General features: G+C 48.8%; 1 protein-coding gene and 1 pseudogene across 2 annotated transcripts in view; one reads left to right on the top strand and one right to left on the bottom strand.

The window, feature by feature from the left end:
• Positions 1-217: 217 nt before the first annotated feature.
• The window catches only part of LOC310842054 (cullin-9-like), a 35096-nt gene continuing 9497 nt past the window's right edge, over positions 218-25816 (bottom strand). The window contains exons 6-30 of the mRNA XM_083733926.1: positions 23418-23602; positions 21848-22217; positions 21079-21280; positions 20024-20231; positions 19417-19610; positions 18298-18506; positions 16379-16595; positions 15210-15315; positions 14667-14894; positions 12546-12636; positions 12276-12447; positions 9873-9978; positions 8633-8728; positions 8368-8543; positions 7721-7854; positions 7431-7616; positions 7051-7166; positions 6330-6512; positions 5805-5962; positions 5059-5299; positions 4729-4903; positions 4162-4307; positions 3268-3373; positions 2724-2920; positions 218-2636 (exon numbers count right to left, since the gene is read on the bottom strand). Of these exons, the coding sequence (XP_083590052.1) occupies positions 2352-2636; positions 2724-2920; positions 3268-3373; positions 4162-4307; positions 4729-4903; positions 5059-5299; positions 5805-5962; positions 6330-6512; positions 7051-7166; positions 7431-7616; positions 7721-7854; positions 8368-8543; positions 8633-8728; positions 9873-9978; positions 12276-12447; positions 12546-12636; positions 14667-14894; positions 15210-15315; positions 16379-16595; positions 18298-18506; positions 19417-19610; positions 20024-20231; positions 21079-21280; positions 21848-22217; positions 23418-23602 (4487 nt within the window). The 3' untranslated portion in view covers positions 218-2351. The remainder of the gene's footprint in view (positions 2637-2723; positions 2921-3267; positions 3374-4161; positions 4308-4728; positions 4904-5058; positions 5300-5804; positions 5963-6329; positions 6513-7050; positions 7167-7430; positions 7617-7720; positions 7855-8367; positions 8544-8632; positions 8729-9872; positions 9979-12275; positions 12448-12545; positions 12637-14666; positions 14895-15209; positions 15316-16378; positions 16596-18297; positions 18507-19416; positions 19611-20023; positions 20232-21078; positions 21281-21847; positions 22218-23417; positions 23603-25816) is intronic.
• LOC310842041 (ferritin, middle subunit pseudogene) lies at positions 13524-14450 on the top strand (annotated as a pseudogene). The gene has a single exon. The product of its transcript is annotated as a ferritin, middle subunit pseudogene (transcript).

The raw sequence follows: 25816 nt of genomic DNA, 5'->3' as shown, positions 1-25816 counted from the left end.
CCTATGAGATGGCAATGCTCGGTCTGCCTTTCAGGTGCTGAGTGCCACCGCCTGCCTTCCTTGTTGCAAGCTGAAGTCCATCAACCCAGGCATCCAATCTCGTTTCTACCAAACAACACACCGCCTGAATTCAGCTGCTTTCAAGAAAGACAGTAACTCAGTTCATGCTAACGTTATACCGCTGGACCCATGATAATTCAAGGAAACCAGGCCATGATTCTTAACCAATTTGTTTTATTGTTATTAGTATTATTTGGAGTTTAGCAGTTAATGGGATTGCAGGTTTTGGACTTCTTCAGAAGGGAATGAAATGACAAAGCAGCTGGCCGTTGCATTGAACGAGGCAACAGAAAGCATAGGAGGTAAAACAATATGCAGAAGTACCAGTGAGTGAGATGTCTTGCACCTCATTTTTGACCCTCCAACAGGGCAGTCCAATTTTTCATAACAAGTGGGCCACCAAGAGTACTTTGACACAGAAACTGTGGGCTGCACACTGCCCTGATGTGTGGGAGAGGGGTGGGGGGAGCAAGGTGAAGATATGAGCCCCCAGCCCTCACACTGGCTTCCCCAAAATAATCACAATAAATAATCACAAAAAAGGTAAGCAAAGTGCTGTGCTTTGGGATGAAGGCATGAAGCTCTGGCAGGATCCTAGAGCCCTCCCACCTCCTTGCCAAAGCTGGGAAAGTGCTAACTAGGCTTTGGGGAGGAGGTGTGAGGACTCTGGAACCCTGTCCTGGCCGTCATGTCGCCTTCCCAAAGCCCAGCACCTCACGTACCTGATTTTGGGAAGATGACAGATCCTGTTTATTTCTGACCCCTGATCATGCTGGCTGGAGTCTTAACAGAAGGTCAAAGGCCACATGGCCCATCCCCACAAGCCATATCAATGTGTAATGTTTAAAAACTGGGTGTCTCCAACCATCCCTTCCTTCAGTGACAGCTATAGGTCCCTATAGACCTCTACAAATACACATATTACCAACTGGGGATGTGGACATTATAGCTACTACACAAATCATGTGCACTTGTTATGTAAACAAACTTGCTCACAAGCTACATCTGAGAGTACAAACTTCTAGGTCTCGTTTTTAGGATTAAAGAAACAGCTGGCCCTTAGCAGCTAATTTACTGCACTGTGGTTCACAGTGACCACCCCAGGCCAGGTCTGGCCATTGGCAAGGGCTTCAGCACCCATCAAAGGCTGACTCATCCATTGCAAAGGGAAAGGTGCCGGCCGTTCACTCTTCAGCCTCTGCCCGATGGCCCTCACTGTTAGGCTAGAATGCGAGAGGCTCAATCATTATTGTGATTATTTATTACATTTGCATACCACCCTTCGTCCAAAGATCCCAGGGCAGTTCACAACACAAAAAATATAAAATGAGAACACAAAATACATTAAAAATAAGAAATAAATAAAAATAAATACACCAGCACTAGATTCCTACACAAAGCCTAGGCCGGATGTCCTGTCTTATGGACCGAAAGGATGTCTTAAAGAAATCAGAGCACATGAAGCCAACAGGAGGCACTTTAGATGACGATGGACTACAACTCCTGAAGATCTTGGACCACTCGCTATCTTGGCTGCAGCTGTCGGGAGTGGGTAGTCCCAACATCATCTAGAGGACACCATGATGGCTAGCCCTGGATTTGAGGATTACAAAAAAGAAAAATGGACCAGAAGTGGCCTGAATATCAGCTCAGTGAGGTGCTAGCTTTGTTCAGCAGCCAAACAAACATGCAAGGATGGGAGATGCTCCTCCCCTAAGGCCAGAGACATTAATCAAAAGATCACGTTCCCAGTGAGGGGGAAGGAAGCAATCCTTCCATTGGGCCATGTTTGCATGTTAGTTTGACACGGGGGGAAATAAGGCAAGTATACAATCTGGAGAAGACGCTTCCCAAGTCGCCTGGGTTACACAACCACAAGCGACTCTGAACATTCAGGAAAGGCTGTGGTTGCTTACCAACCAGGCTTTGTTGCATCCTATTGCACCAAATAACAGGCCGGCTGCTAGCCTGGGAGGCTTACGGCAGGCCGGCAGCCAGGCAGTGGCAGCCCCTTAGCTTGAATAAAAAACATCCACCTTCTGGAAGCAGCTGCTTGTGGAAACTTTCCTACTTTCTCCTTGCAGGAGGGAGCCAGCTCTGCCCACCGCAGTCCACAATGTTACCGATGCACACTTTGCTCTTTGCTGAAAAGGCAACTTGCACTCTATTAGGAGGAGTCGGAGTCCGCCGTGGAGCAAAAACACCCGTCGCCCTCCTCGCCGTTGCCTCGAAAAGCCCCACGCAGGAAGGCAGCATTCTGGGCCGCTGTGTCGGCCGGCCAGCAGCCAGTTCTACCTAAATGTAGAGAACGCCTGTCTCTTTTCTGGGCAGGGTGCAGTGGGTGCTTTTTTTATCTCAACAGTCTGGAAGACTACTTGAGGCTGGTTCCTTGGTGCCGGCAGGGCAGGAGGCTCCGTGGAGATGCACTGCAGGAGATGTGGGTGGTCTTCCCGGCGCTGGATGGAGCCCTGGTTTAGCAGGTGGAGCACGCAGGACAGGACGTCAGCACTGCTGCAGCAGAAGCTGGAGAACTTTGGGACTGAGCCCAGCTTCCGTTTCTGGCAGGCATCTATCACCTGGGAAGAGGCAGAAAGAGTGGGTTAGTCTCGGGTATTGGCTACCAGCTGGACTGCGCTGCAAGGCCAGACCCCTGCATTTCGTACCCTGAACACCAGGCTGTCGATGTGCAGCTCTCTCTCCTCTTTCAGGATCTCGAGAAGGAGGCAGCAGATGGTGTTCCTCTTCCTCTCCAGAGCCCTGCCCTTGTTCTCTTTCACATCGAAGTAGGTCTGCTTGGGCAACAGCCACAGGCGCTGGCTGGGCGCTTGGGCCAGTGTCCCCCCACTCAGCCTCAAGATACCTGGAGCCAAAAGACATAGGGCAGGCATAGACAAGATTGCGCCTTCCAGCTGTTGGGAACTACAACTCCTTTCATCCCTTAGCCAGGCTGGCAGGGGCTGGTGAGAACTGTAGTGCAGAACACCTAGAAGACACTAGATTGGCTACCCCTGACGTAAGGACTTCAGACTGGCAGAACTTCTCGGATTTCCAGCATAGCCGGCCCTTTTTGAGGCCTAGCTTGGGAAACTCTCCTTGGCTGTAGTTTTTGAAAGGATTTGGGCAAAGCAAGTGCTCCATGGAAGCAGCTGGAAGTCAGGATCCCACCCACCTCACTGGGAAAACTCAAGAACCCATCTCCATATTTACCCTGGCTCTGGGTCAAGATCCCATTCATCGTCAGAGGTATCAGCGCACAATCGAGGAGCTCATGGGAGAGACTTGTGGCTTGAAAGAGCCTTTCCACAGAAACCTCCTAGGGCCAAAAGGGAAAAGAAAATGGAGGTAAACAAAGACAGCCTCAGAGGAATTCTTGAACACCTGTCAGGGTGATGGAAGTAGGTGGAGTTAGTGCCTCCTTCAAGAATTGGGGGGACTTGCAAATATAAAATAACAATAATTTTATTATTTATATTTCGCCTATCTGGCTGCGTTGCCCCAGCCACTCACAGGAAATAGGAAATTTGTAGGGTGCATACTCAAATCAACACAGCAGGAGTCGCTGAACTGCTAACTGCTAGTTTCTGCCACAGCAGCAATCACAGGATGTGGGGGTAACCATGAGAAGGTTTGCAACTTTTGAAGCAGATAGAAGGCAAGCTAAGCACTGTCCAACAGAGCACATCTGGAGTTAGTTAAACAGGAACTGTGCTTGGTGCTAAGCCAAGTCTGGGGTTCTCGTAGGGTTTTCAAACTCTACTGTGCAAAATTCAGGCGGTGGGGCAGTTTCAAGACAGGGTGGCCAACATTTTAGGACCTGTGAGCAGATCTGCAAACTGGAGGATGTGTCATGGGCAACACACACACACACCACACCTTTGCAACCAAGCACACCCCTAAACCAGTCCTGTTGGTGACAACAGATTGCTTCTCTCAAACTAAACTTCAGTGAGTGGAGAAGCAGAGGAAGGCCTCTCTTGAGCACACCTGTGCTAGCAGGCATCACACTGGCAACCCATGTTTTACGCAAACTCAGGCCATCCTATGAGTCACGGAAGGTGCCCTGCTGATGGCAAGCAAGTGGGGATGAAGGGAGTCTCAGACCTTGGCGGTGTTGAAGCAGAGGAGGATGTACATCTGCAGGGTGGAGACGTGCAGGAGGCAGCCCTGGTACTCCAGCTCCGCGTGGCCCAGCCACGTCCACTGCAAACGCCGCGGCTTGGTGTGCTCCAGCCCAAAGCGGCTCTGACCTGAGAAAGACAAGGGCAACGGTCAGGGAGAAATACGGCGGCAAGACGGGCAACACTCTCTCTGCCTCTCTGCTCAAGGACAGGAGATCACAATACTGGGGTTGGAGAAGCATGAACAAAACACAAATCTTGTGGGGTTTTTTTAATTGTCTCATCCCACGTTCCATAGATTAGCCAGATTTTCCAAAGATTATGAACCTCTTAACGCTGCCTCTCTCAAAGTATGGTTTAAAGACTCACAGCTCCCCGTGAAGGTTTTTATCATTTCTTTAATGATAGTTTGATGGTTCTCATTTCCAAGTTCAGAGTCCTGGGTAAAAGTGGGGTCCACCTGCCCCCCAGAAACTCAGCCTGAGGGAGGCAGGGATGCCTGCAAGGAAGGAGCTGCTCGCGCTGGGCTCAAGAACAGCCTGCCACTCACTCTGGGTGTAGAAGTCAGCAAACTTGCTCAGGTGCTGACTGAGGGATTCTGGGAAGAACCGGGCAGGATCCTCCAGGTAGCAGAACGAGGAGATGGTCCAACAGCGTGGAGACAGCGCCAGCACCTTCACCTCCACCTCTTCCTCCCGAGAGAACAGCTGCTGCGCCTCCACCATCTGGGGAAATACAGGAGGTTTGTGGCTTTGGCGGACAGTGGGGGCTCCCCAGGCAGTGTCAACGGAGGAAGAAAAGGCCTTGCGGGGCAGAGGACCTCCTGCCGTGGTCCACAGGGCTGGGGCTCTGCCCTGCTGGCTCCTCCTTCACCTCTCACCTCGCCTTCCTCCATCTCCTCCTCCGCCTCCCAGTTCCCATCCTGGTCGAGTTCCAGCAGGTGCTTGTCGAGCTGCTCCAGCTGGAAGAGGTGGAACTGCTGCTGCTGCTCCTCCAGCTCACTCAGGTTCTTCAGCATCTGCTGGGGGAAGCGGTTGGGGAAGCAGAGCCCAATGTGCTCCACCACCGCACACTCCAGCCACGTCTTGCCCTGCGACAGGAGCCGGTCTCCCAGGTAGTACCTGCGCAAGCAGAGAGGGCAGACCCATCAGCCCAGACCCCCCTCGTCTCTCCTGCAGGGCAGGCCAGTCCCACGTACAAGAGACCCATGGAAGGAGGAAGGAAGGAAGGAAGGAAGGAAGGAAGGAAGGAAGGAAGGAAGGAAGGAACCCAGCAGCTGAACTGGCGCTCTCCATTCCTTCTTCCCTACGGAAGTGCCAGGAATAGTCTGCACCACTTCCTGCCCAACACCTGCGCCGTCTCCCAGAACAACATGACAAGCAGCTCCTTGGGAATATGGGAAGCTGCCTTGGACTGCGCCTGGTCCCTTGGTCCCTCCAGCTCAGCACTGTCCACACTGACTGGCAGTGGCTCCAGGGCTTCAGGCAGAAATATCTCTCTCCTTCCTGGAGACTGAACCCAAGACCTTCTGCCTGTATGGCAGCTGCTCTCCCCCCCCCCCCCCGAGCTCTGGCCCTCCCCTCCCCACTACGATTCCACATATCTGCCCCACGAAGGCCTCCTCACCGGTAGAAGTGCTCGAAGGTGTTGGCCAACTCCAGGCCTGCCAGGAAGAGGACGGGCTCCAGGCTCTGCTGCAGGCACCGCAAAGTCTCCACGTTGCCAGAGTCCGCCCAGCTCTCCTGGATCCACCGGTCGATGTAGCGGGCAAACTGCTCACTCACCTGTTGGCCACAGAGCAAGAGGCACCAGTTGAAGCCGGGAGAAGAAGCAGGTGGAGCTTCCATGAAGGGAGGGGGTCGAGGGGGGCGGAGGGGATTCCTCCCTCAAACCAGCAGCAACGCCTCCAGGGAAGGGGATGGACAAGGCATCTCGGGAAGATCCCAGAAGGGGAGGCTGGCTGCTCTGTGATCAGGCCAGGGGAGCCAAGCAGGCTCTGAGATGAGGCCACGTTTGACATCCCTGGAAGTGCAAGGGGCAGGGCCAGGCTGCCTGCAGAGCCGGGGGGGATGTCAGAGGGACAGTTCTGCTCCTTGCAAATGAGCTCCCCCATGACTAGGCCGTGCCCCCCACCCTTGCGCCCTTACTCACGTGCATGGCTGTCAGGAAGGAGAGCTGCAGCAGACCCCCCGAGAAGCCGTGGCACAGGGCCAGCATGAAGGACATCTGCTGCCCAAAGAGCTCCTCCATGGCGGTGCGGAGGCGCAGGTAGGTGTTGCAGTAGCGCTCCACAAAGTCCGGGGCCTGCCAGGAGGACTCCAGGAACAGCTTCACCTGGGCAGAAGGACGGCAGGAGCACAACAGGGTCAGAGCAACCCACACGCCCTTCTCTGGCTCCCTGGGGCCTGCCTGGAAGTCTTCCTGTGGGCAGGGATCCCTGGCTGGTTGCCTGTTCTGGGTAGCGCTAAACACCCTTTCTCTCATCTTTGGATTGTCTGTCAGTCATCAGGAAAGTCTGTGCATGGGACTGGAACTGGGCAGAAGTGTCAAAATAAGAGCGAGGCTCCCACCTAATTTAGCAGCACCACGTAGAGCTTGGAGCCAGGAAACCTGCTTTCCTGGGAGAGGCTGGTCCACACCCCGTCCTGTCCTGCAGCCTTAGCTCTCCCCAAGGCTGCCTTCCCAGTAACTCCTTAATAGACAGGGAAGCAGCTGCATGCAGACACAGTGAGAGCAAGGCAGCAGGACTAGTGACTGGTCTGCCATGGAAGACGTGGCCAGGAAGACATCTGTTTGCAGCAATGGAGAGTCGCTACGCCGCATCTCACCCTGCTTGGCGCCCCCCTTCGCGCCTGGTCCTGTGCCCCCCTACCTGCTGCTGGACCACCCCTTTCCAGCACTGGGTGATGCCAGAGGTGCTGCTGGGCTTCTTCACGGCTGCCTTGACAGTCCCGGAGCTGGACTCTTTGTTCTTCCCGTTCTTCCCGTCTGCAAAGTGGGGGTTGTGTGGCGTTATTCACGGGGACTGGAGCACCCAGCCACCCACGTCTGACTATACAGGACCTTGAGGCTCTCCTCCCTCCCCAGTTCTCCCTCCAACGCCACCCCCCTTGCAGCCCCTCTTGCTCCTGCCAAGGTCTGCCTGGCCCCCAGAGGCTCCTCTGCGGTGAGCTTCCCACCTTCAATTGGGAAAGGGGACCTGTCCCTCCTGGGTTGCCTATCTGCCCAAGCAGGGAGTGGGGAGACACTCACTGGATTTCACGGGGGGCTTGAGCTCCTCGGGCTCAGGGCTGCTGGAGTCCACGTGCACCAGAAGGTGGCTCAGGCGCCGGACGCGAGAGTTGAAGATGGCCGCCCGGCTTTTGGCGCTTCGGGAAGCCTCCAGGTTCTCCAGGTATTGGCTTAGGAGCCAGGAAAGGGGGCTGATGCCGCTGGGATCTGGAGGGCAGGAAAGAGTCAACATGGAGGGCTGCTGGGAGAGGGGAGGGGAGGGAGGGATGGTGTGGCTCCTGAGGACTTGTGCCAGGAAGGATGTGCCATACCAGGAGTGGTGATGCTCTGCACCAAAGGGCTGATCAGAGCCTCCCAGCAGGTGTTGCCCAGGGCCTGGGCAGCTTCGTCCTCGGGAAGGAAGCGGTCGGCAAAGACCTGCTCGTGGCGCAAGGCGCTGTTCAACCTGAAACGGCAAAGGGGTGGAGGGTCAGCTGCTGACTTGGGTGACGCTTAGAGGCCTTTGGAGGTCAGGGACAAACGGGCTGCGAAGCAATGCCTGCACAAGGTCGGGACAAAGCAGGGCAGGAGCTTAAACAACGTGAAACTCAGCCAGATGGGTGGGGTATAAATAATAACATTATTATTATTATTATTATTATTATTATTATTATTACTGAGATGAAAGTGGGGAAGGAGCAAGATGGATATCTTCTGACAGGGTTTCCCAAACTTGGGTCTCCAGCTGTTTCTGGACTACAACTCCCATCATCCCTAGCTAGCAGGACGTATGATCAGGGCCGATGGGAACTGTAGTCCATCAACAGTTGGAGACCCAAGTTTGGGAAACCCTGTCTTGGGGTAAGCGTGGGAAGGGCTGGGAATGTGGAGCCCCTCCCAGCGCAAGAGGGAGACCCCTCCCTGCCCCGCAGGACAACCCTGCCCCTCCCCACCTGTGGCCCCAGGGAAAGGGCAAGACCTGTTGAAGAGCTGCAGCAGCTGCATCCGGTCCTCCGAGATTTCCTGGCACCAGGTGTGCGCCTTGGTGGTGTAGAAGAGGTACGTGCGCCGGCACAGCTGCTCCTTGAAGATGGGCCAGAAGGTGGGCTTGGGGCCCAGCACCTCGATGCCACGCACGCGAGTGTCAATGCCCCCCTGAGAACAACACAAACCTTTCCAGTGAAATCAAGGCAGCCCTCGTAGGGAGGTCCCACGAAGACACGGCAAAAAGTGCAGAGTCCTACCTGCTGACAGCGCTTGATCTTGACCTGTATGATGGGCCAGAAGCAGTTCATGTTCTCCAGAAGGATCACTCTGCTGGCCGATGGTGGGACAGTCACCTTTGGGCAGAAAAGGAGAAGATTTGTCATAAAGGAAGATGCCTCTTTATCACAGAGGAGGAGAAAAGGGACAGAGAGGCCCTAATGTTGTCTTTGCCTAATTCCCTTGCTGTCTTCTTCCCTCCCACAGGGTTGTTGGTGTCAATTGCCTCTGCATGTGTTTGTGTGTGCGTACTTAATACAATAATTCTGTAAGTTGCGTGTCTTTGTTTCTCAGTTTGATCCTTTTATCTGGGTTTTTTTATGTATCGTGCAATTTTATGCTATTATTTTTATTGATGAATAAATTAGAAATTATTTATTGCAATGATCAAGAGTGAATTTCTCTTTTAATTATTATTTTCTGGTGTTTAATTTTATTGTGTAAAAAGCTGTGTGTTTTTTATCGTGACTTTTTTTGTATCGGGTTTTAAGGGGCGTGATCTTCATTGCGTGTTTCTTGTTTCTGCAGCTAGTGATACAGAAAGGTGGAATGTTAATTAAAAATGAAACGAGATGAAATTTTAAACGTCCTCCAGATGCTGCTTGAAGCACAACTTCCACCATCCCGGATAACTGGAGGGATGCTTGTTGGGGCTGATGGGAGCTGCTGTTCAGCAACCCCGGAGGACCAAAGAAGAAGAAGAGTTTGGATTTGATATCCTGCTTTATCACTACCCGAAGGAGTCTCAAAGTGGCTAACATTCTCCTTTCCCTTCCTCCCCCACAACAAACACTCTGTGAGGTGAGTGGGGCTGAGAGACTTCAGAGAAGTGTGACTAGTCCAAGGTCACCCAGCAGCTGCATGTGGAGGAGCAGAGACGCGAACCCGGTTCACCAGATTACGAGACTACCGCTCCTAACCACTATACCACACTGTCCCCTGCGCCTGGTCCACTCCAGCTGGCAGCAGCTCTCAGCCAAAGGTCTTTCCTATCGCCTGATGACTCCTCCTTTGAACCAGAGACTAGCCTTCTGAAGGCAAAGCATGCATTCTCCATCACTTAGCCTACAGTCCTTTCCCCTTGAAGCTGTGCCAACAAAGGCAAAACCTGGTTGAGTGTGGTGTGTGTCTCAGAGCCAGGAACCCTTCCGTGGCACAGGGAAGAGCTTGATGCTCTCGAGTCTCTAGCCACAGAAGCACCTTTCAGGCTGAAGCACTGACCGTATTGAGCTTGATGCTCACGCTGGCTGCGCTCTCCCCTCCCATGACCATAATACGCGCTGGCATGTAGCTGGAATCCTCGCAGGTCACCAACAGAGACATCTGCCTGTGCAGGGAGAGAGCAGGGGTTTCAGAGCAAAAACCAGGCTCCCTATTGAGAGCCTGGGAGCTTTTCAAAGAAGGCAGGAGAGCACGTCTGCCTCGTTCCACAAGAACCAACATGTTCACACATTCCTGGCTCATCAAGAAACTTGGATCTCTGTGCCTGGGTATCCAACCATCTTATTTTATTTATCTGTATTAAATTTTCTGTTTTACAATTTAGAATATTCATTTAGACAACCTTAAAATATCAATGACTTCCCTTCTTCTCTTTCCATGGTTCATTTTGCATAGCATAAATCCCTGCATATTCTTATATAAACTAAACCATTCAGTATTCCATTGTTACTTCCATCAAAACTTATTTACACTGTTAAGTTTATCTTAATGCTGCCTCTGGCTCACAGCAAGAAATCTCAACTCATTTGAAAATGACTATGTCAAACTGTGGCAAGAGATTAAGAAAGAGCTGGAGATTTGGGAGAGAATGAAGCTCTCCCTGCTTGGCAGAATCTCAGCTATCAAAATAAATCTATTGCCCAGGATGCTGTTTTTATTCCAATCAATACCAACTGTAAATAATGCAGGCTGCTTCAGGGAGTGGAAGAAGGATATTTCTAAATTCATCTGGCAGGGGAGAAAGCCAAGAATTAAACATAAAATTATGATAGACATGTTTTGTTTGTTTGTCTGTTTGTTTATTAGACTGATACGCCACAAGAGATCACAAGATCTCAGGGCAGTTCACAAAATACAGGGTTAAAGCAATAAATAAACAGAACAACAACAACAACAACTTATTATTTATACCCCACCCATCTGGCTGGGTTTCCCTAGCCACTCTGGGAGGCTTCCAACGGAATATTAAAAACAATATAGCATCAGACATTAAAAACTTCCCTAAACAGGGCCGCCTTCAGTTGTCTTTTAAAAGTAAAATAATTGTTTATTGCCTTGACATCTGCTGGAAGGGCGTTCCACAGGGCAGGTGCCACTACCGAGAAGGCCCTCTGCCTGGTTCCCTGTAACCTCAACTTCTCGCAGCAAGGGAACCGCCAGAAGGCCCTCAGTGCTGGACCTCAGTGTCCAGGCTGGATGATGGGGGTGGAGATGCTCCTTCAGGTATACAGGACCAAGGCCACTTAGGGCATTAAAGGTCAACACCAACATTTTGAATTGTGCTCAGAAACATACTACACATATTTTAAAGGCAAGGAATGTTAATCAGCCAAAGAGAAATGGTTTGAAGAGAAATGTTTCTGCCTGGCGCCTAAAGGTATGTAAGGAAGGAGCCAGGCGAATCTCCCTGCGGAGAGCATTCCACAAATGAGGAGCCACTGCAGAAAAGGCCTGTTCTTGTGTTGCCGCCCTTCAGACTTCACATGAAGAAGGGCCTCAGATGATGAAAGCAGAGTCTGAGGTGGTTTATATGAGAAGAGGCAGCCCTTTTACTGACCTATTACTGAGTGTCTTACAAAACACCCACAGAATAAAGGAGAAAATTCAGCTGGGCATTTCCAATGGGGATTATTTTTATTTTTTTAAACAGACCTCTTTGAGCAAACTGGCAGAAATGCCACCCCTTAGACTACTGCAATGCGCTATACATGGGGCTACCTTTGAAGGTGACCTGGAAACAGCAATTAATCCAGAATGCGGCAGCCAGACTGGTGACTGAGAGCGGCCGCCGAGACCACATAACACCGGTCCTGAAAGACCAACATTGGCTCCCAGTACGTTTCCGAGCATAATTCAAAGTGTTGGTGCTGACCTTTAAAGCCCTAAACGGCCTCGGTCCTGTATACCTGAAGGAGCGTCTCCACCCCCATCGTTCTGCCCAGACACTGAGGTCCATCGCCAAGGGCCTTCTGGCGGTGAGGTTACAGGGAACCAGGCAGAGGGCCTTCTTGGTAGTGGTGGAACGCCCTCCGATTAGATGTCAAGGAAATAAACAACTATCTGACTTTTAGAAGACATCTGAAGGCAGCCCTGTTTAGGGAAGTTTTTAATGTTTGATGTTTTATCGCTTTATTTGTTGTTGTTGTTGTTGTTAATATTCTGTTGGGAGCCGCCCAGAGTAGCTGGGGAAACCCAGCCAGATGGGTGGGATATAAATAACAACAACAACAACAACAATTTCTTCTTCTTCTTCTTCTTCTTCTTCTTCTTCTTCTTCTTCTTCTTCTTCTTCTTCTTCTTCTTTCCACCCTCAACTATTACAACGGCAAGAAAAGCCCTTTCCCCATCAGACCCAAGCCCCAGATCTCATCTCCCCACAGGTCCCTGCTTGTGTATACTCACCGGATTACGACCCCGCGATGCATATAGATGTTGATATGGTGGGAGGTGCTGTTGCCATTAGACTCCCAGTAGGTCTTGGGGTTCCCGTCCGTCAGCTTGCCGGCTTGCTGCGGGTTGGAGGAGACTTCCACCCTCTCCCAACACTTGTCGTCCTTGACCTCCGTGCTGCAGCCTGAACAAGGAAGAAATGACCCTGGGCTTGGTACAAACGGCCAGAAGCCGTAAAGAGAATGAGACGTTGACAGAACTGAAGGCTAAAAGGACACTCACCTTGGCAAAGACTGTGCAAGAACACATCAAAGAATGGGATGTTGATAGGCTGGTGCGTCTGCCTGTGTTCTTCTATTTGACCCAGAACCACCTGTGCATTTGGGAGCGGAGAGAGAGGAGAAAGAGGTAGAAGAGACACTAAGAGACACCAACGTATCAAAGGGCAATAAGAAGGCAGAGCTAGCTTTATGGAAGTTCAAGGTGTGCAGGTACCAGTGGACCAGCATAAGAAGGATATTGAGAAGCTGGGAAGTGTGCAGAGGAAGGTGACCAAGATAACAAAGGGTTTGGAAACCAAGCCCTATGAGGAATGGTCAAAGGAGCTGGGTATGTTTAACCTGGAAAAGTGACAGGAGATATGATAGCCATCTTCAAATATCTCTAGGGCTGTCACGTGGAAGATGGAGCAAGCTTGTTTTCTCCTGCTTCGGAGGGTAGGATTCCAACCAGTGGCTTCAAGTCACGAGAAAGGAGATTCCAGCTAAAGATCAGGAAGACTTTTCCAACAGGAAGCGCTGTTCGGCAGTGGAACAGATTCCCATGAGAGGTGGTGGACTCTCTTTCCTTGAGGGCTTTTAAGCAGAGGTTGGATGTGTTAGTATTTCACGCCTCCGATGCTGCAGATGAGATTGGTGTGAATCACATGCCTGTCTGGGAAGAGCGTGGGAATGGAAGACAGTCTTATCTCTTCCGCTGTATGTACTATTTGTACTGTACTTTTGCTTTTACTTCTGTCTGCTTCTTCTCTCGGAGCTGGAGAGAGAGGACGCCATGAATCCCATGTCTGTACATAGTGTGTAAATAAATACGTAGGTTAGCTCCACGATCTCTCACGCTTCTTGCTGTTATGCCAGACGATTAGTGTGCAGATATCATTTGATATATGTTGCTGAAGCGCACTGGAGAAGAAGGGAAATGCCTTTTCCAGAGCTGCGCATACCGGAGGATGCTCAGAGTTCGGGGGCTGCAAGGGCGTTTTCCAACAGGATGGTCGTAGGAAGTGATTCATAAATTAAATTATTATTATTAATAATTTTATTATTCTATTATTATTATTATTAATAATAATAATAGAAACATAGAATTGTAGACTAGGAAGGTACCACAAGCATTATCTAGTCCAATTGAAAGCAATGCAGAAATCTTTTGCCCAACACGGGGCTCAAACCCACAACCCCGAGATCAAGAGTCTCATGCTCTACCAACTGAGCTAGAAGCCTGGGACTCAGAAGATGTTTGGGGAGGATGACTCCTTCCTTACTTATGGAATTTTTATCCTGCCCTTCCTCCCAAAGAAGCCCAGGACAGCAATGACCAAAACCAAGGCAAAGCTGCCATGACATTTCTTCCTGTTTCCCTAATTCATTTGCCTGGTTTTCCTCCGTACCAAAACAAGAGAGGGGGGCACATCTTGCTGAAGGACCTCAAGAAGCCAGAGAAGGATGAGTGGGGCAACAGCGCGGATGCCCTGCAGTCTGCCCTGCAGCTGGAGAAAAAGGTGAACCAGGCCTTGCTGGATCTGCACAAGCTGGCAACAGAAAAGGGAGACCCTCATCTGCGTGACTTCCTGGAGTCTGAGTTCCTGGAGGAAGAGGTGAAGGTCATCAAGCAGCTGGGAGACCACCTCACGAACCTGAGGCACCTGGGACTGCCCCAGAATGGCACTGGGGAGTACCTGTTTGACAAGTTCACTTTGAAGAGCAGCAGCTGAATCCTCTCATCGCTTTAGAAAAAGAGTAAAATTTGTGGTCAAGTTTGTGTAGAGAGCCAGTGTGGTGTAGTGGTTAAGAGTGGTAGATTCGTAATCTGGTGAATCGGGTTCGCGTCTCCGCTCCTCCACCTGCAGCTGCTGGGTGACCTTGGGCCAGTCACACTTCTTTGAAGTCTCTCAGCCCCACTCACCTCACAGAGTGTTGGTTGTGGGGGAGGAAGGGAAAGGAGAATGTTAGCTGCTTTGAGACTCCTTTGGGTAGTGATAAAGCGGAATATCAAATCCAAACTCTTCTTCTTCTCCATGCAATGCAGCCAATGCTCAACACAGCACTGAATCTGCAAGCGACTCTGCTCCACCTGGCCTGCACTCCCAAGCTAGATTCCCCCACAAAAGGTACCGGGATTTACCTGGATGCAGCCAGCCAGGATGCTGGCGGTCATCTTCTTATACAGGCCGGCGTACTTCTCACACTTGCTCACGAGGTCCCTCAGTTCCGTCACCCGTGGGAGACCGGAGCCATGCTTCTCCACGACTTTGGCCAAGGCTTCCTCGGTACGCAGGCAGCACATGGAAACAGCACAGTCTCTGTCCAGGGTTGCCAAGTGATGAAGGAACTCAATGGACTCCTGGACAACCTGCAGGCAAAGGGAAGAATATAAAAGCACATCAGGAATTTATAACAGTATTTTTTTTTAAATAATAAACACAACAACAAGTAAGTAGTTTGCATAAAAATGCTGAGATAAACTTTTTCTTTAAAAAATCACCGTTCACAAAAAAGCGTAGGAAAAGAAGGCACTAAGTGGACTTTTTACTTTTTCTGTTTACATCAGCTGTTCAACAAATTCCATAGAACGTCTGCGACGTATGAGACTGGATCACAGAACATGCTCCAAGATCCCAGGTAGTTCTTCCTCCCAGCTCCCTCCCCACCGATTCTTCCTCCCTACCTCTTGATCATTTAGGTGAGCACTCATGGAAGACAAGCAAGACTCAATGCACTTATGCCAGGGCACCGAGTCTTCCCAGGAACTGTCCAGGAACTTGTTCAAAAGCCTGGAGAAAAGAAGAAAGAAGAGGAGGAGGGAAAGTTCTGAAAACAGACACGTTAAAAGCAACAACTGAGCTCCTCCAAAGTGATCGCTCCAGACCACAACGCAAGACCCTGCCAACAATAATCTTGCGATGCAACAGCTAACTGCCTTGCAACCACCCAAAAGCATTCTCTACTTTATTTCATACTTCTGGTTTCCTTTATATTATTATTCTCCTTCATATTATTATTCACATGCACAGCTTGGCACTCTCTCTGGAGTTCTAGTTTGGGATAAGGAATGGCAATACTCTGCACATGTCGTGCATCGCGGCACATTTCCCCCGGTTGAGAAAGTGTCGGGTTTTTAAAAGCAGTCAACGTGCTTTGTTGATTTATCCTGGTGTCTGCATTCCCCATTGAAATAACGTTCGGCGCCTATAAAAGTCACAAAATGATTGGAGAGCTCGACTAAACATACTGATTGGCTGGGCTTTTGTTGTTGTTTGTTTGTTTCCAAATGGTTGCGAAGGACTTGTACACTTCTCTTTTTTAAAAAAATAATATTTATTAAAGTTTTAAAGGTTACAAAGAGAAAAAGTAAAAACACCATATTAAACAAAAACAAAACAGCGCATCACAATAAGGGGGGGAAAAGAGAAAAAGAAAAAGAAAACAGAAAAATAAAATCCATAATCTTCCCATAACTTATCTTTCATTTACTTGTTTCCTTGATCTCCTCACACCTCCCTTTTTTGTATTCTAGTTCGGTTAACTATTTCAGCAAATCCTTTCCATCTTTCCTAATTTTTGTCCTGTAATTTATCTTAATATAATATAACTTTACTTTCCCTCCTTTCACCAATTAACAGTCTGTTTTTTCCTAAACCATTTCTGCTAAAACCACATAACTTCATTCCAACATCCTTCTAACATTCAAGGACTTGTACACTTATCACCCATTTCCCCAAAGTCTGCGTTTGCTTTTGCAAGGTGAGAGAGCTATGATGGGCTCTCAGCCTTTGGGGTGAGCACAACTCTCTTGGGCCAACATGGGAAGCCGCCATCGAACTACGTGAGCCATACCTTAATGTTCCCAGCAGTACATCCCTCTCAGATCCCCGTGGCACCAAGTCTTTGAGCAGAAGCACGTCTGCCAGAAGCTCACAGCTGTTTCCCACGGGGAAGGTACCCTGGCCACAAATGCAGCCCTCCAGGGCCATCACCATCTCCTTGCAAACACTGCTGGTGTGCAGACTGCTCAGCAGTTTGGGAACATCGATATCCTTCAGGTCAAAGGAGGCTGCAGAGATTGGTTGGTTGGGTAGGGAAGACATTTGGAAAGGCAGAGCTTAGAACTTTGCTCTTGAATAACAACAACAATAACAATTTTATTCATACCCTGTCCATCTGGCTGGGTTGCCCCAGCCACTCTGGGCAGCTTACAGCATAACTAAAACCATAATAAAAACACCAAGCGTTAAAAACCTCCTGATACAGATGTCTTCTAAAAGTTGTGTAATTCTTTATCTCCTTGACATCTGAAGGGGAGGTGGTGTTCCACAGGGAGGGCGCCACTCCCTTGCCCTGAAGTTGTTTTGTTTTTATCTTTTCAGAAACCTTATTAACTCCCGGAACCAAAGGGTGGTAATTCAACATCCTGTCAGTGCAAGGTTTACCACCCAGTGCACCCTCTCCAAATCTGCCCCAGAGGGTTGTGGGAACCCCCAACACAGATTTTTTGGGGGGCGCCTTCATGCGGAGGAAGAGGGGAATGTTCTCTTGTGTAAATAGAAATCCTTGTGCTGACGAAATGCTCACACAGCACTACTTTGGATACAACCCATTTTAATTTTTTAAAATTTATTAATTATTATTAATTTAATTTTTTAAAAGAACTCCCGCCTCCAGGGCACGAGCAATGCTGGTTTATCGCATAATACACATTCAAGTATCTGTCTGGGGTGGACTATGCAGAATTAGATAAATCAACAGGAAGGATTTGAAACCTGCGGGACCAGAGATTCTTAGAAGACTGGAGTAAATATTTGAACTACCTGAAAAGCAATTGTAATAAACAGATTACGTTAGTAGGACTGCCCTGGCCCTGGTGGAGGATAACCTGACTTCCTTAGGGCCTGGGACTTCTAAACTATGATTATTCATGGACCTTTAAGGTCTTCTGCGGGGCATACCAGGAGAGACGGTCCCGTAAATACGAGGGCCCTAAGCCACAAATAACATTACTGAAAAATGAAAATTTAAGGCAGCGTGGCAGCATCCATGTGTGACAAATTGAAGTCAAAAGGAAGAAATGTCCTGTGCCACAGAGAGGAGAGGCAGTGCCCTCTTGGCCCAAACGTCTTCAGGCCCACAAGGAAGGAGAGCACAGAGATACTGCTGCTAATGGAGAGCATTCACCCTCCAGCCAAGATCCATCCTCAAAGCCTCAGAAACAAGAAGCTTCTCTTTTAGGGATTACAGGAAAAGAAATAAGAAGAAAAGACTGTAAACTCTTCCAGTACGCAGTTACAGCAGCAAGAGTTTTAATGGCCCAAAAATGGAAACAAGAGGAAATACCGACAATCCAAGAATGGGGAATGAAACAACGGACTACTCGGAACTTGATAAACTGACCGGGAAAATAAGATATACCCGAAACCAAAAGTTCATCGAAGATTGGGGGAAATTTGTAGAATATCTGAAAAATATATGTGAGGTACAAACAACGCTAGTGGGGTTTCAAGAAGCACTGTAAAACTCAAAGAGGTATTGTTTAAAGGAAATAGAAAAAATGAGGGAAGATAAATGGCAATATAATGAAAGAAATGTGTATTGAATGGTAAAAATGGATGATTACCAGAGAAGCCGAAGGAAGACCAAAATTAGAATTTTGTTAAAATCAGATAAAATGTGTATGAGTGTGATGTATTGAAAATTAATAAAAATTATTTTTTTTAAAAAAAAAAAAAAGATCCATCCTCAAAGCCTCAGCCATGTCATACCTGCATTCTCCTGGCTCAGGGGCAGCTTACGTCCAGCCAAGCGGCTAAGCACTATCCGAGCCAGCCTCTCGTTGGAGCTCTGGCTGGCTTGGCAGCAGCTCTGCAGGACTGCATGGAGCTCACAGTTTTCCAGCTGCTCCGCCAGACCCTTGTGGTAGTCGATCAATCGGTTGAGCACCAGAAGCCCATTCCGAACTGCTGCCGAGGCCCTGGGGGAAGAAGGCAAAGGGAACCTGCATTGAGAGGCTGCGGGAAAGAAGGGGGGCCTCTCCTTCTTTAGAGGGTCTTCAGCAGAGGCTGCACAGCAGCTTCTCGGGGGTGTCATAGTGGGTTTGCAGCATCAGCAGAGGATTGGGCTAAATTACCTTCAAAAGGTCCCTTTCAAGTCTATAATTCCATGAGGCAGAATAGAACTCAGGCTCATACAGGATTTTCCAGCCCCGGAAAGCTAGGAGCCTCATATTCAAGGAAGATGAAGTGAACCTTCCCTCCAAAATCTCAATAGAAATGAAAGATCCCCTTGGTCTGGGCTCTTCTTAGCCTCAGAGTAAAGATAAATACCATACTTTTCCATGTATAAGACGCCCCCATGTATAAGAAGCCCCCTATTTTGGGAGACTCAAATTTAAGAAAATGGGGGGAGATGGCTTTTTTGCAGAGGATTGCCCAGGGTTGTTTAGCTTGTTTTAGGGGGGACTGCCGAAAATCACCCGCTTGCATCCAAAAATCCGCCTCTCATCTGTCCCCTCACTGGCAGAAGCTGTCAATCGCCCCCTCAATTGCCGCAGTGTCAGCCAATCAACAACAGCCATTGAGGCAGCAACCAATAACACACTCAATAGCCGATGACAGCCAAGGCAGCAACCAATCAAACGTCCACCCTATGCACTATCCATGTATAAGACGACCCCCATTTTAGCATAATGTTAAAAGAAAACAATCTAGTCTTATACACGGAAAAGTATGGTATTCATACAATTTTTACTGAAGTTTTAAAATTATATCTCCTCTCTCTTCCCTTTCTCATTTTCCTTCTATAAATTTCCCTCCTCCTTATAATTTGAAAGCGTCAGATACGAACGCTCCTTTGCCTCGCCCAGATTCCCCCTTGAACCTCACCCAGGTGTGTTCAGCATCTTCTCGATCGCAGCAGGGACGGCGCAGAGCAAATTGCCAGGGACTTTGCTGGAAGCAGGACCAACGCCGGTGAAGAGCTCTTGCATTGCCCGGGCATCTGAGGGTTTCAGAGGGTAGTGCTTCTCACAGCCTCCTGGTAGCTCACAGTTCCCAGCTCCCAACAGTATCTTCAATGCCTGGGGGACAAAGACAGCGGCTGAATGGCAAGGAATAAAGCAGAGAGAGGAATGGCGAACTGTAAATTCAGTAGACCAGTGGTTTCCAATTAGCGATCTCATTTTTCAAAAAGTCATGGATTTCCTCCCCCCCCACACACACACATTTTTGAAACCGTTGATATCTCTGTGGTTGGTTGTGTTATGTGAATGGTGCCATGATACCTTCCAAAACATGTCCCAGCGCAAAATGGGACACACAACTTCTGGGCTGCGCTCCCACCCGAGTCACATGATCTGCATGGCGGCCAGAAATGGAAAGTACTGGGCAGTTGAAGGGTACATGCTGCAGACCAGCAACTGGAAACCACTGCAAAGCACATTCATGAAATTACATTGCACCCAAACCATACAGCATACGACGGGAAACGTACCACTAAGCCAGCCTGCTGCACTGATGCAGACATGGAGTGCTTCTGCATGCATTGTAGCACGGAGCGCAGCCCCCCTCCGAGGGCAAAGAGGACCCGCCAGTCATACTTGGCCATGAACCGGGACAGCATCTGTAGTGCCAACACCATCACCAGCTTCTCCTCCACTCGATGACTCAGCAGCTCCACCAGCAACCTCCCCATTTTCTCCCTGTGGGCAGCAGAAGGGGCAAGTCATCGCAGGAGCCTGGCCCCTCAACAGACGGCTGGAGACCAGGCCCCAAGCACACAGAACCAGGCAAGGCAAGTACTTCTTGCTACTGAACAGAAAATAACTTGTCAATAGATTGGTGATGCCAACTCTGGAAGGGAGAGGTGCTGTCCAGGTGGTACTGACCCATGACAGGGCCCTTTCAGTGGTGGTTCCCCAGTTGCGGAATCCCCCTCCTAGTGAGGTGTTCCTATCATTATTTCAGGAGGAATTTATATCAAACCATATTATCCACAGTAATGTTTACACTACACATGAGAAAATCCTGCCTTTGTTTCCATCTGCTTACAATGGTCTCCTAAATTCAGGTAGGTAGCCGTGTTGATCTGACGCAGTCGAAATAAATAAAAAATGTGTACCTGAAGAAGTGTGCATGCACACGAAAGCTTGTACCCAGAACAAACTTAGTTGGTCTCTAAGGTGCTACTGGACAATTTTTTAAATTTATTTTGAATGGTCTCCTAAGTGACTTATAACTTTTTCCTATTCTTTCATAAAGATTTTGTCCTCTTGGTTTCTCGGTTTTCCAGTCAGTTTTGCCATCTTGGTATAATCCATCAGCCTGGTTTGCCATTCTTCTCCGGTAGGGCCTATATATCTGAGTTTCTAACCCTGCTGGGGTGGGGTGTCAAATGTTACTGAGGACCATCAAAAACAGGCCTTGACCCTGGTGTAGATGTTACTGAGCTAGATGGAAGAATGTCCTGAATCAGCTTCCTTCCTATGCCCAGAGCCTGTGGTAAGCAGTGGATATTAAAAAAGAAAGAACGAGGAGACCAGAACTGACCTTCTGAAGAGCTCACACTCTATCCTGACAACATGCCTCTCTTGCCTCTCTCGCTCAAGCTCCTCCTCCAAGATGCTGATGGCGAATCTGAGACCAGCCATCTGCTGCTCGGCGTCACAGCTGGGCTTCTGGATCATCTCCAAGGCATCAGAGAGCTGCTCGATGGTGCTCTTCTTCCCGACCAGCTTCACACTGCAGAAAGCTGATCAACAGATCTATCAGCACAACGGTCCTTCAGTCAGTTTCATCTCAGCATCCTCACACCTGCTTGCTCCTCCTTGTCACCCACAGCACACAAAACCTTTTTGTCCCTAGAGGCTTTCCCTAGCATTTCTTTTTCCCAGGCTATTATCAAACCAGAAACTTGATTGTGTTCTCGGGGTTGAGGGTTCAAGCCCCATGTTGGGCAAGTGAGTCTTGCACATCACCTTCCCACTGGTTCACAGACACACAGATAAGAAAGACCGAGCTAGACCTGACAAGAAACATAAGGTTGCTGCTGCGGGAAAAAGTAGGCCTCTCTCCAGAAGCCCGATAAAAAATTTCCCTTGTGCTGCTATGTTCTGCTTTTCTGCCCTCCTCAGCCAATGAATGGGGGAAATACAAAATGTTGTGACAGGACAAGCTCAGCTACACAAACGTTCTAGAGGGCGAGGGGGACTCAATACAAGTCTCTCGTTTTAGGTGGCTCCTGCCATTACATCTAGTTCGGTTCAAGGCGAAGTCTCTTGAATGCAAAATTAAGTCCCAGTGTCTGCCAGTTACTTACCTTTGGTTTTCTCATCCAGCGTGTCTGGGTAAGAAAGTCCTTCCATTCTGAGGAGCTCGTGAACCAGGTGGGTGTCTGTTTTCTCTTCCGCGGATGGAGCTGGAGAAGGCTCTTCGGGAGACAGCGAGTCCTCCTCTGTCTTTCTGGACCCCATGGCTTTGGAAAGGCCGCCACACTTTGCAGGGGCCAGGTCCACCTTTTGTCCCTCTGTCCCTCCTTTGCTGGAGGAATGCTTAAGATAGACGTGGGAGCTGCGCAGGTCACTTTGGGCGTTGCCCTGGCAGCACCTGCTCAGGAACTGCAGCACTTTCTGAGCTAGCTCTACAGAGACAGACAGCAGGATCAGGCCTTCTTCGTCTAGCTCTGGCAGCTTGAAATACAGAGAGAAAGATTTGGTGTACAGAGACCTCTTCCAGTTTTATGCAACTAGAATCCTGGCGGCAGCTGATGTGTATAAGAACACTCTTTTTATTATTATTGGGGATGTCTTTTGTCACTACATCTAGAAGAAATGCTTTTCCTTTCCTGCCCCAATCTGGCCACAGTGATCCATGCGGCGGACGCCTCCAGGCTTGACTACTGTAATTCGCTCTACGTGGGGCTGCCCTTGAAACTGTCTCACAAACTCCAGTGGGTACAGAATGCTGCAGCAAGGCTCCTCACAGGGTCCCTGCCATGGGAGCATATTCACCCAGTGCTTTACCAGTTGCACTGGCTCCCAGTGGAGTATAGGGTCAGGTTCAAGGTGCTGATGTTGACCTTTAAAGCCCTTTGTGGCTTAGGGCCCTCGTATTTATGGGACCACCTCTCCTGGTATGCCCCGCAGAGGACCTTAAGGTCCATGAATAACCATAGATTAGAGGTCCCAGGCCCTAAGGAAGTCAGACTATCCTCTGCCAGGGCCTTTTCAGTGATGGCTCTGACCTGGTGGAATGCTCTGTCCCAGGAGACTAGGGCCCTTCAGGATTTAACCTCCTTCTGTCGGGCCTGTAAGACAGGGCTATTCTGCCTGGCCTTTAATTTGAATTCAGCCTGATCTTTTATTTCCCTTCTCTTCCCTCTCCCTCCCCTTTTATGAAGATTACCCGCTCAGCTAATTCTCCCCTGGCTTCCTCGCTGGCCCAAGTAGGATTAATTCAGCCAGCTAGTCCTGGTGACTATCTAATGCTAAATTGATTTCTGAACTTTGAATTTTATTGTTATTCATGTTTTTATACTGTATTTTATGTTGCTTTTACAATTAAGTGTTTTAAATTTGTTGTTAGCTGTCCTGAGCCTGGTTTTTGAACCAGGATATAAATAAAAAAATATTATTATTATTATTATTATTAATCTTTTCTTGAATGTTGTTTTAAACATCTTTTTTAATTCTTCATGAATACCACCCCAGAACGTTTTGATTTTCTCGCATCCCCACCATACATAATACATTGTTCCTTCTGACATCTTACATCTCCAGACTCAGAACCTTCTCATCCTAGAACAGGGAGTAGCAACAGAAATAAGAGAGGCACTGGCTCATTCCTACCTTAAATGAATCTCCCACTACTGGTTCTTCCCAGCCCTTTACCTTCTCGTTCTGCTGGATGAGCTGGACCATTTCCCGCTGCTCCTGCTGTTCTAGCTTCTTAACGAAGAAGAGGAGCTCCCACCATTCAGCCCGGCTCAGAGTCTCAGACTTCTCCTTGATATGATCCGTCAGGTATGGCGCCGAGTACAGGCCCCGAAGCGGTTTACGGTACGTTGCCTGGTTAGCTTGCAGGTGAGCACAAAATAACAGAGGGGTGTTTTATGGCTTCTCAAGAGAACGTCGTTTTAAATGCAAAAATCCCCTTGCAGAGCAACCTGGTCCAGGTGGAAGAAGCAGCCATTTTTTCCCAACCCAACAAAGCAACTTTAACACTATAACACACTCCTACAGGTGCGCCTACACAGAAGTAGGTCCTGCTGAGTTAAACAGGGCTTACTCCCAGGTAAGCAGGTATAGGTTGGCTCTGCTAATGGACAGGTCAAAGGGGAAGGAAAGGAAATGTAACGAAAAAATGGGAAACCAACTGAATTTCTTGTTATATAATGACACTTCCAAGTGCCGTCTTTGGGCTCCTTTGAGAGCAAGGGCAGGGTATAGATTTAATAAATTAACATAATGAAACAAATGTTTGTGCAAGGTAAGCCAGTATTCTCATCTCCATAATACAGATGGGAGGCTTAGGCCTAGCGACTGTCCTAAGGCCATGCACTGAGCTCAGGGGTGAGATGAGCTTTGAGTCCAAGGGTTCAATGAATTCAAAGCCAGAGAAATACCGTATTTTTTGCTCTATAAGAATCACTTTTTCCCTCCTAAAAAGTAAGGGGAAATGTGTGTGCGTCTTATGGAGCGAATGCAAGCTGCGCAGCTATCCCAGAAGCCAGAACAGCAAGAGGGATTGCTGCTTTCACTGCGCAGCGATCCCTCTTGCTGTTCTGGCTCCTGAGATTCAGAATATTTTTTTTCTTGTTTTCCTCCTCCAAAAACTAGGTGCGTCTTGTGGTCTGGTGCGTCTTATAAAGCGAAAAATATGGTAATCTTTAGTGTCATATATAGGAAGGAACATGGGAAGCTGCTTTGTAACAAGCCAGACCATTGGTTCATCTTGCTCAGCATTCCTGACACTTGACTGATAGAACTGCTCCAATATGGCCGTGGAAATGGGAAAATCCAAGAAGGCGGGTGGGAAGCCTTTTGCCTTTGTTTTTTTAATTGCTGTTATTTTTTACCTATGTCATTTTAAACTGTGATATTAATGCTGTATTCTTAGTTTTAGATTTTTACTTATGTGGAAATTGTTTTCCATTTGGTTGTAATTTTTTTATTATATGCTTTATTTATTGTTTATGACTTTATTTATTGTTTATGACTTTTGTCATTATGCCTTGAGCATTGTTTTTAACTAGGGAAAGGAGGCATACAAATAAAATGATGATGATGATCGCCTACTAGCTGACCCTTTTAAGTGGAAATGCCAGGGGCTGAACCTGGAGCCGGCGCTGTCAGGCAAGGAATGCCAAGAGGGAAGATTTAACTCTTTATTGTCAAAAGTACACCTACAAGTTAGGAGAAGGCATGTCCATCAGTCCGACGTCTCTCAGCTGCTCCTAGATGTGCAGCTGATGAGGCAGTTGCTGCGACAGAGAGGCACCCCCCTCAACCTCCACTTATGTATCTTCCCCACCCGAGTTGCACACAAAGAAGCAGAGACTACGCCTTTGTGTAACCTACCTCTGCTCCTCCCGTTTCAACCCTCTCCTGGTCCAGGGAGACAGTGCAGCAGGAGAGGTGGGGGCAGCAGAAGGAGGTGTGGAAGCCCTTGACCCTATACCAGCCTGATGTCTCTCTCCCTCCTCTGGCACCGATTCTTCACTCTCCAATCCTGCAGCGTCTCCTGCCTCTGCCTCTCGCCTCCTGGTTGTTACAGGCTAAGCCAGATCACTGATCCCTTCTCCTAAGTCAGCCTCCAACCTCGCTTCTCAGCATCCAGCCCGTTCCTGACAGCAAAGCATAAAGCTCTTATCACTGAGCTTTGATAATGGAGAAGGGGAGAGGGGAGTATCCTTTCAACAGTCCATTTCACCTATTCATGACTCAAGTGAGCCAGGGAAAGAATGGACTGAAGCCAGCCTACAGAGAAAGTGCAAGCAGCAAGAACGCAGCTCAAAGACAGAGATTAGAACCATGAATGATCAACTGAACAGTAAGCCCAGTGATGTTATTTGTGGCTTAGGGCCCTCTTATTTACGGGACCACCTCTCCTGGTATGCCCCACAGAGGACCTTAAGGTCCATGAATAACCATAGTTTAGAGGTCCCGGGCCCTAAGGAAGTCAGACTATCCTTCACCAGGGCCAGGGCCTTTTCAGTGATGGCTCTGACCTGGTGGAATGCTCTGTCCCAGGAGACTAGGGCCCTTCAGGATTTAACCTCCTTCCGTCA

This window comes from Podarcis gaigeae (assembly GCF_964106915.1).
Source record: "Podarcis gaigeae genome assembly, chromosome: 3".
NCBI classification, from domain to species: Eukaryota; Metazoa; Chordata; class Lepidosauria; order Squamata; family Lacertidae; genus Podarcis; species Podarcis gaigeae.
This window is presented reverse-complemented; position numbering and strand designations above follow the sequence as displayed.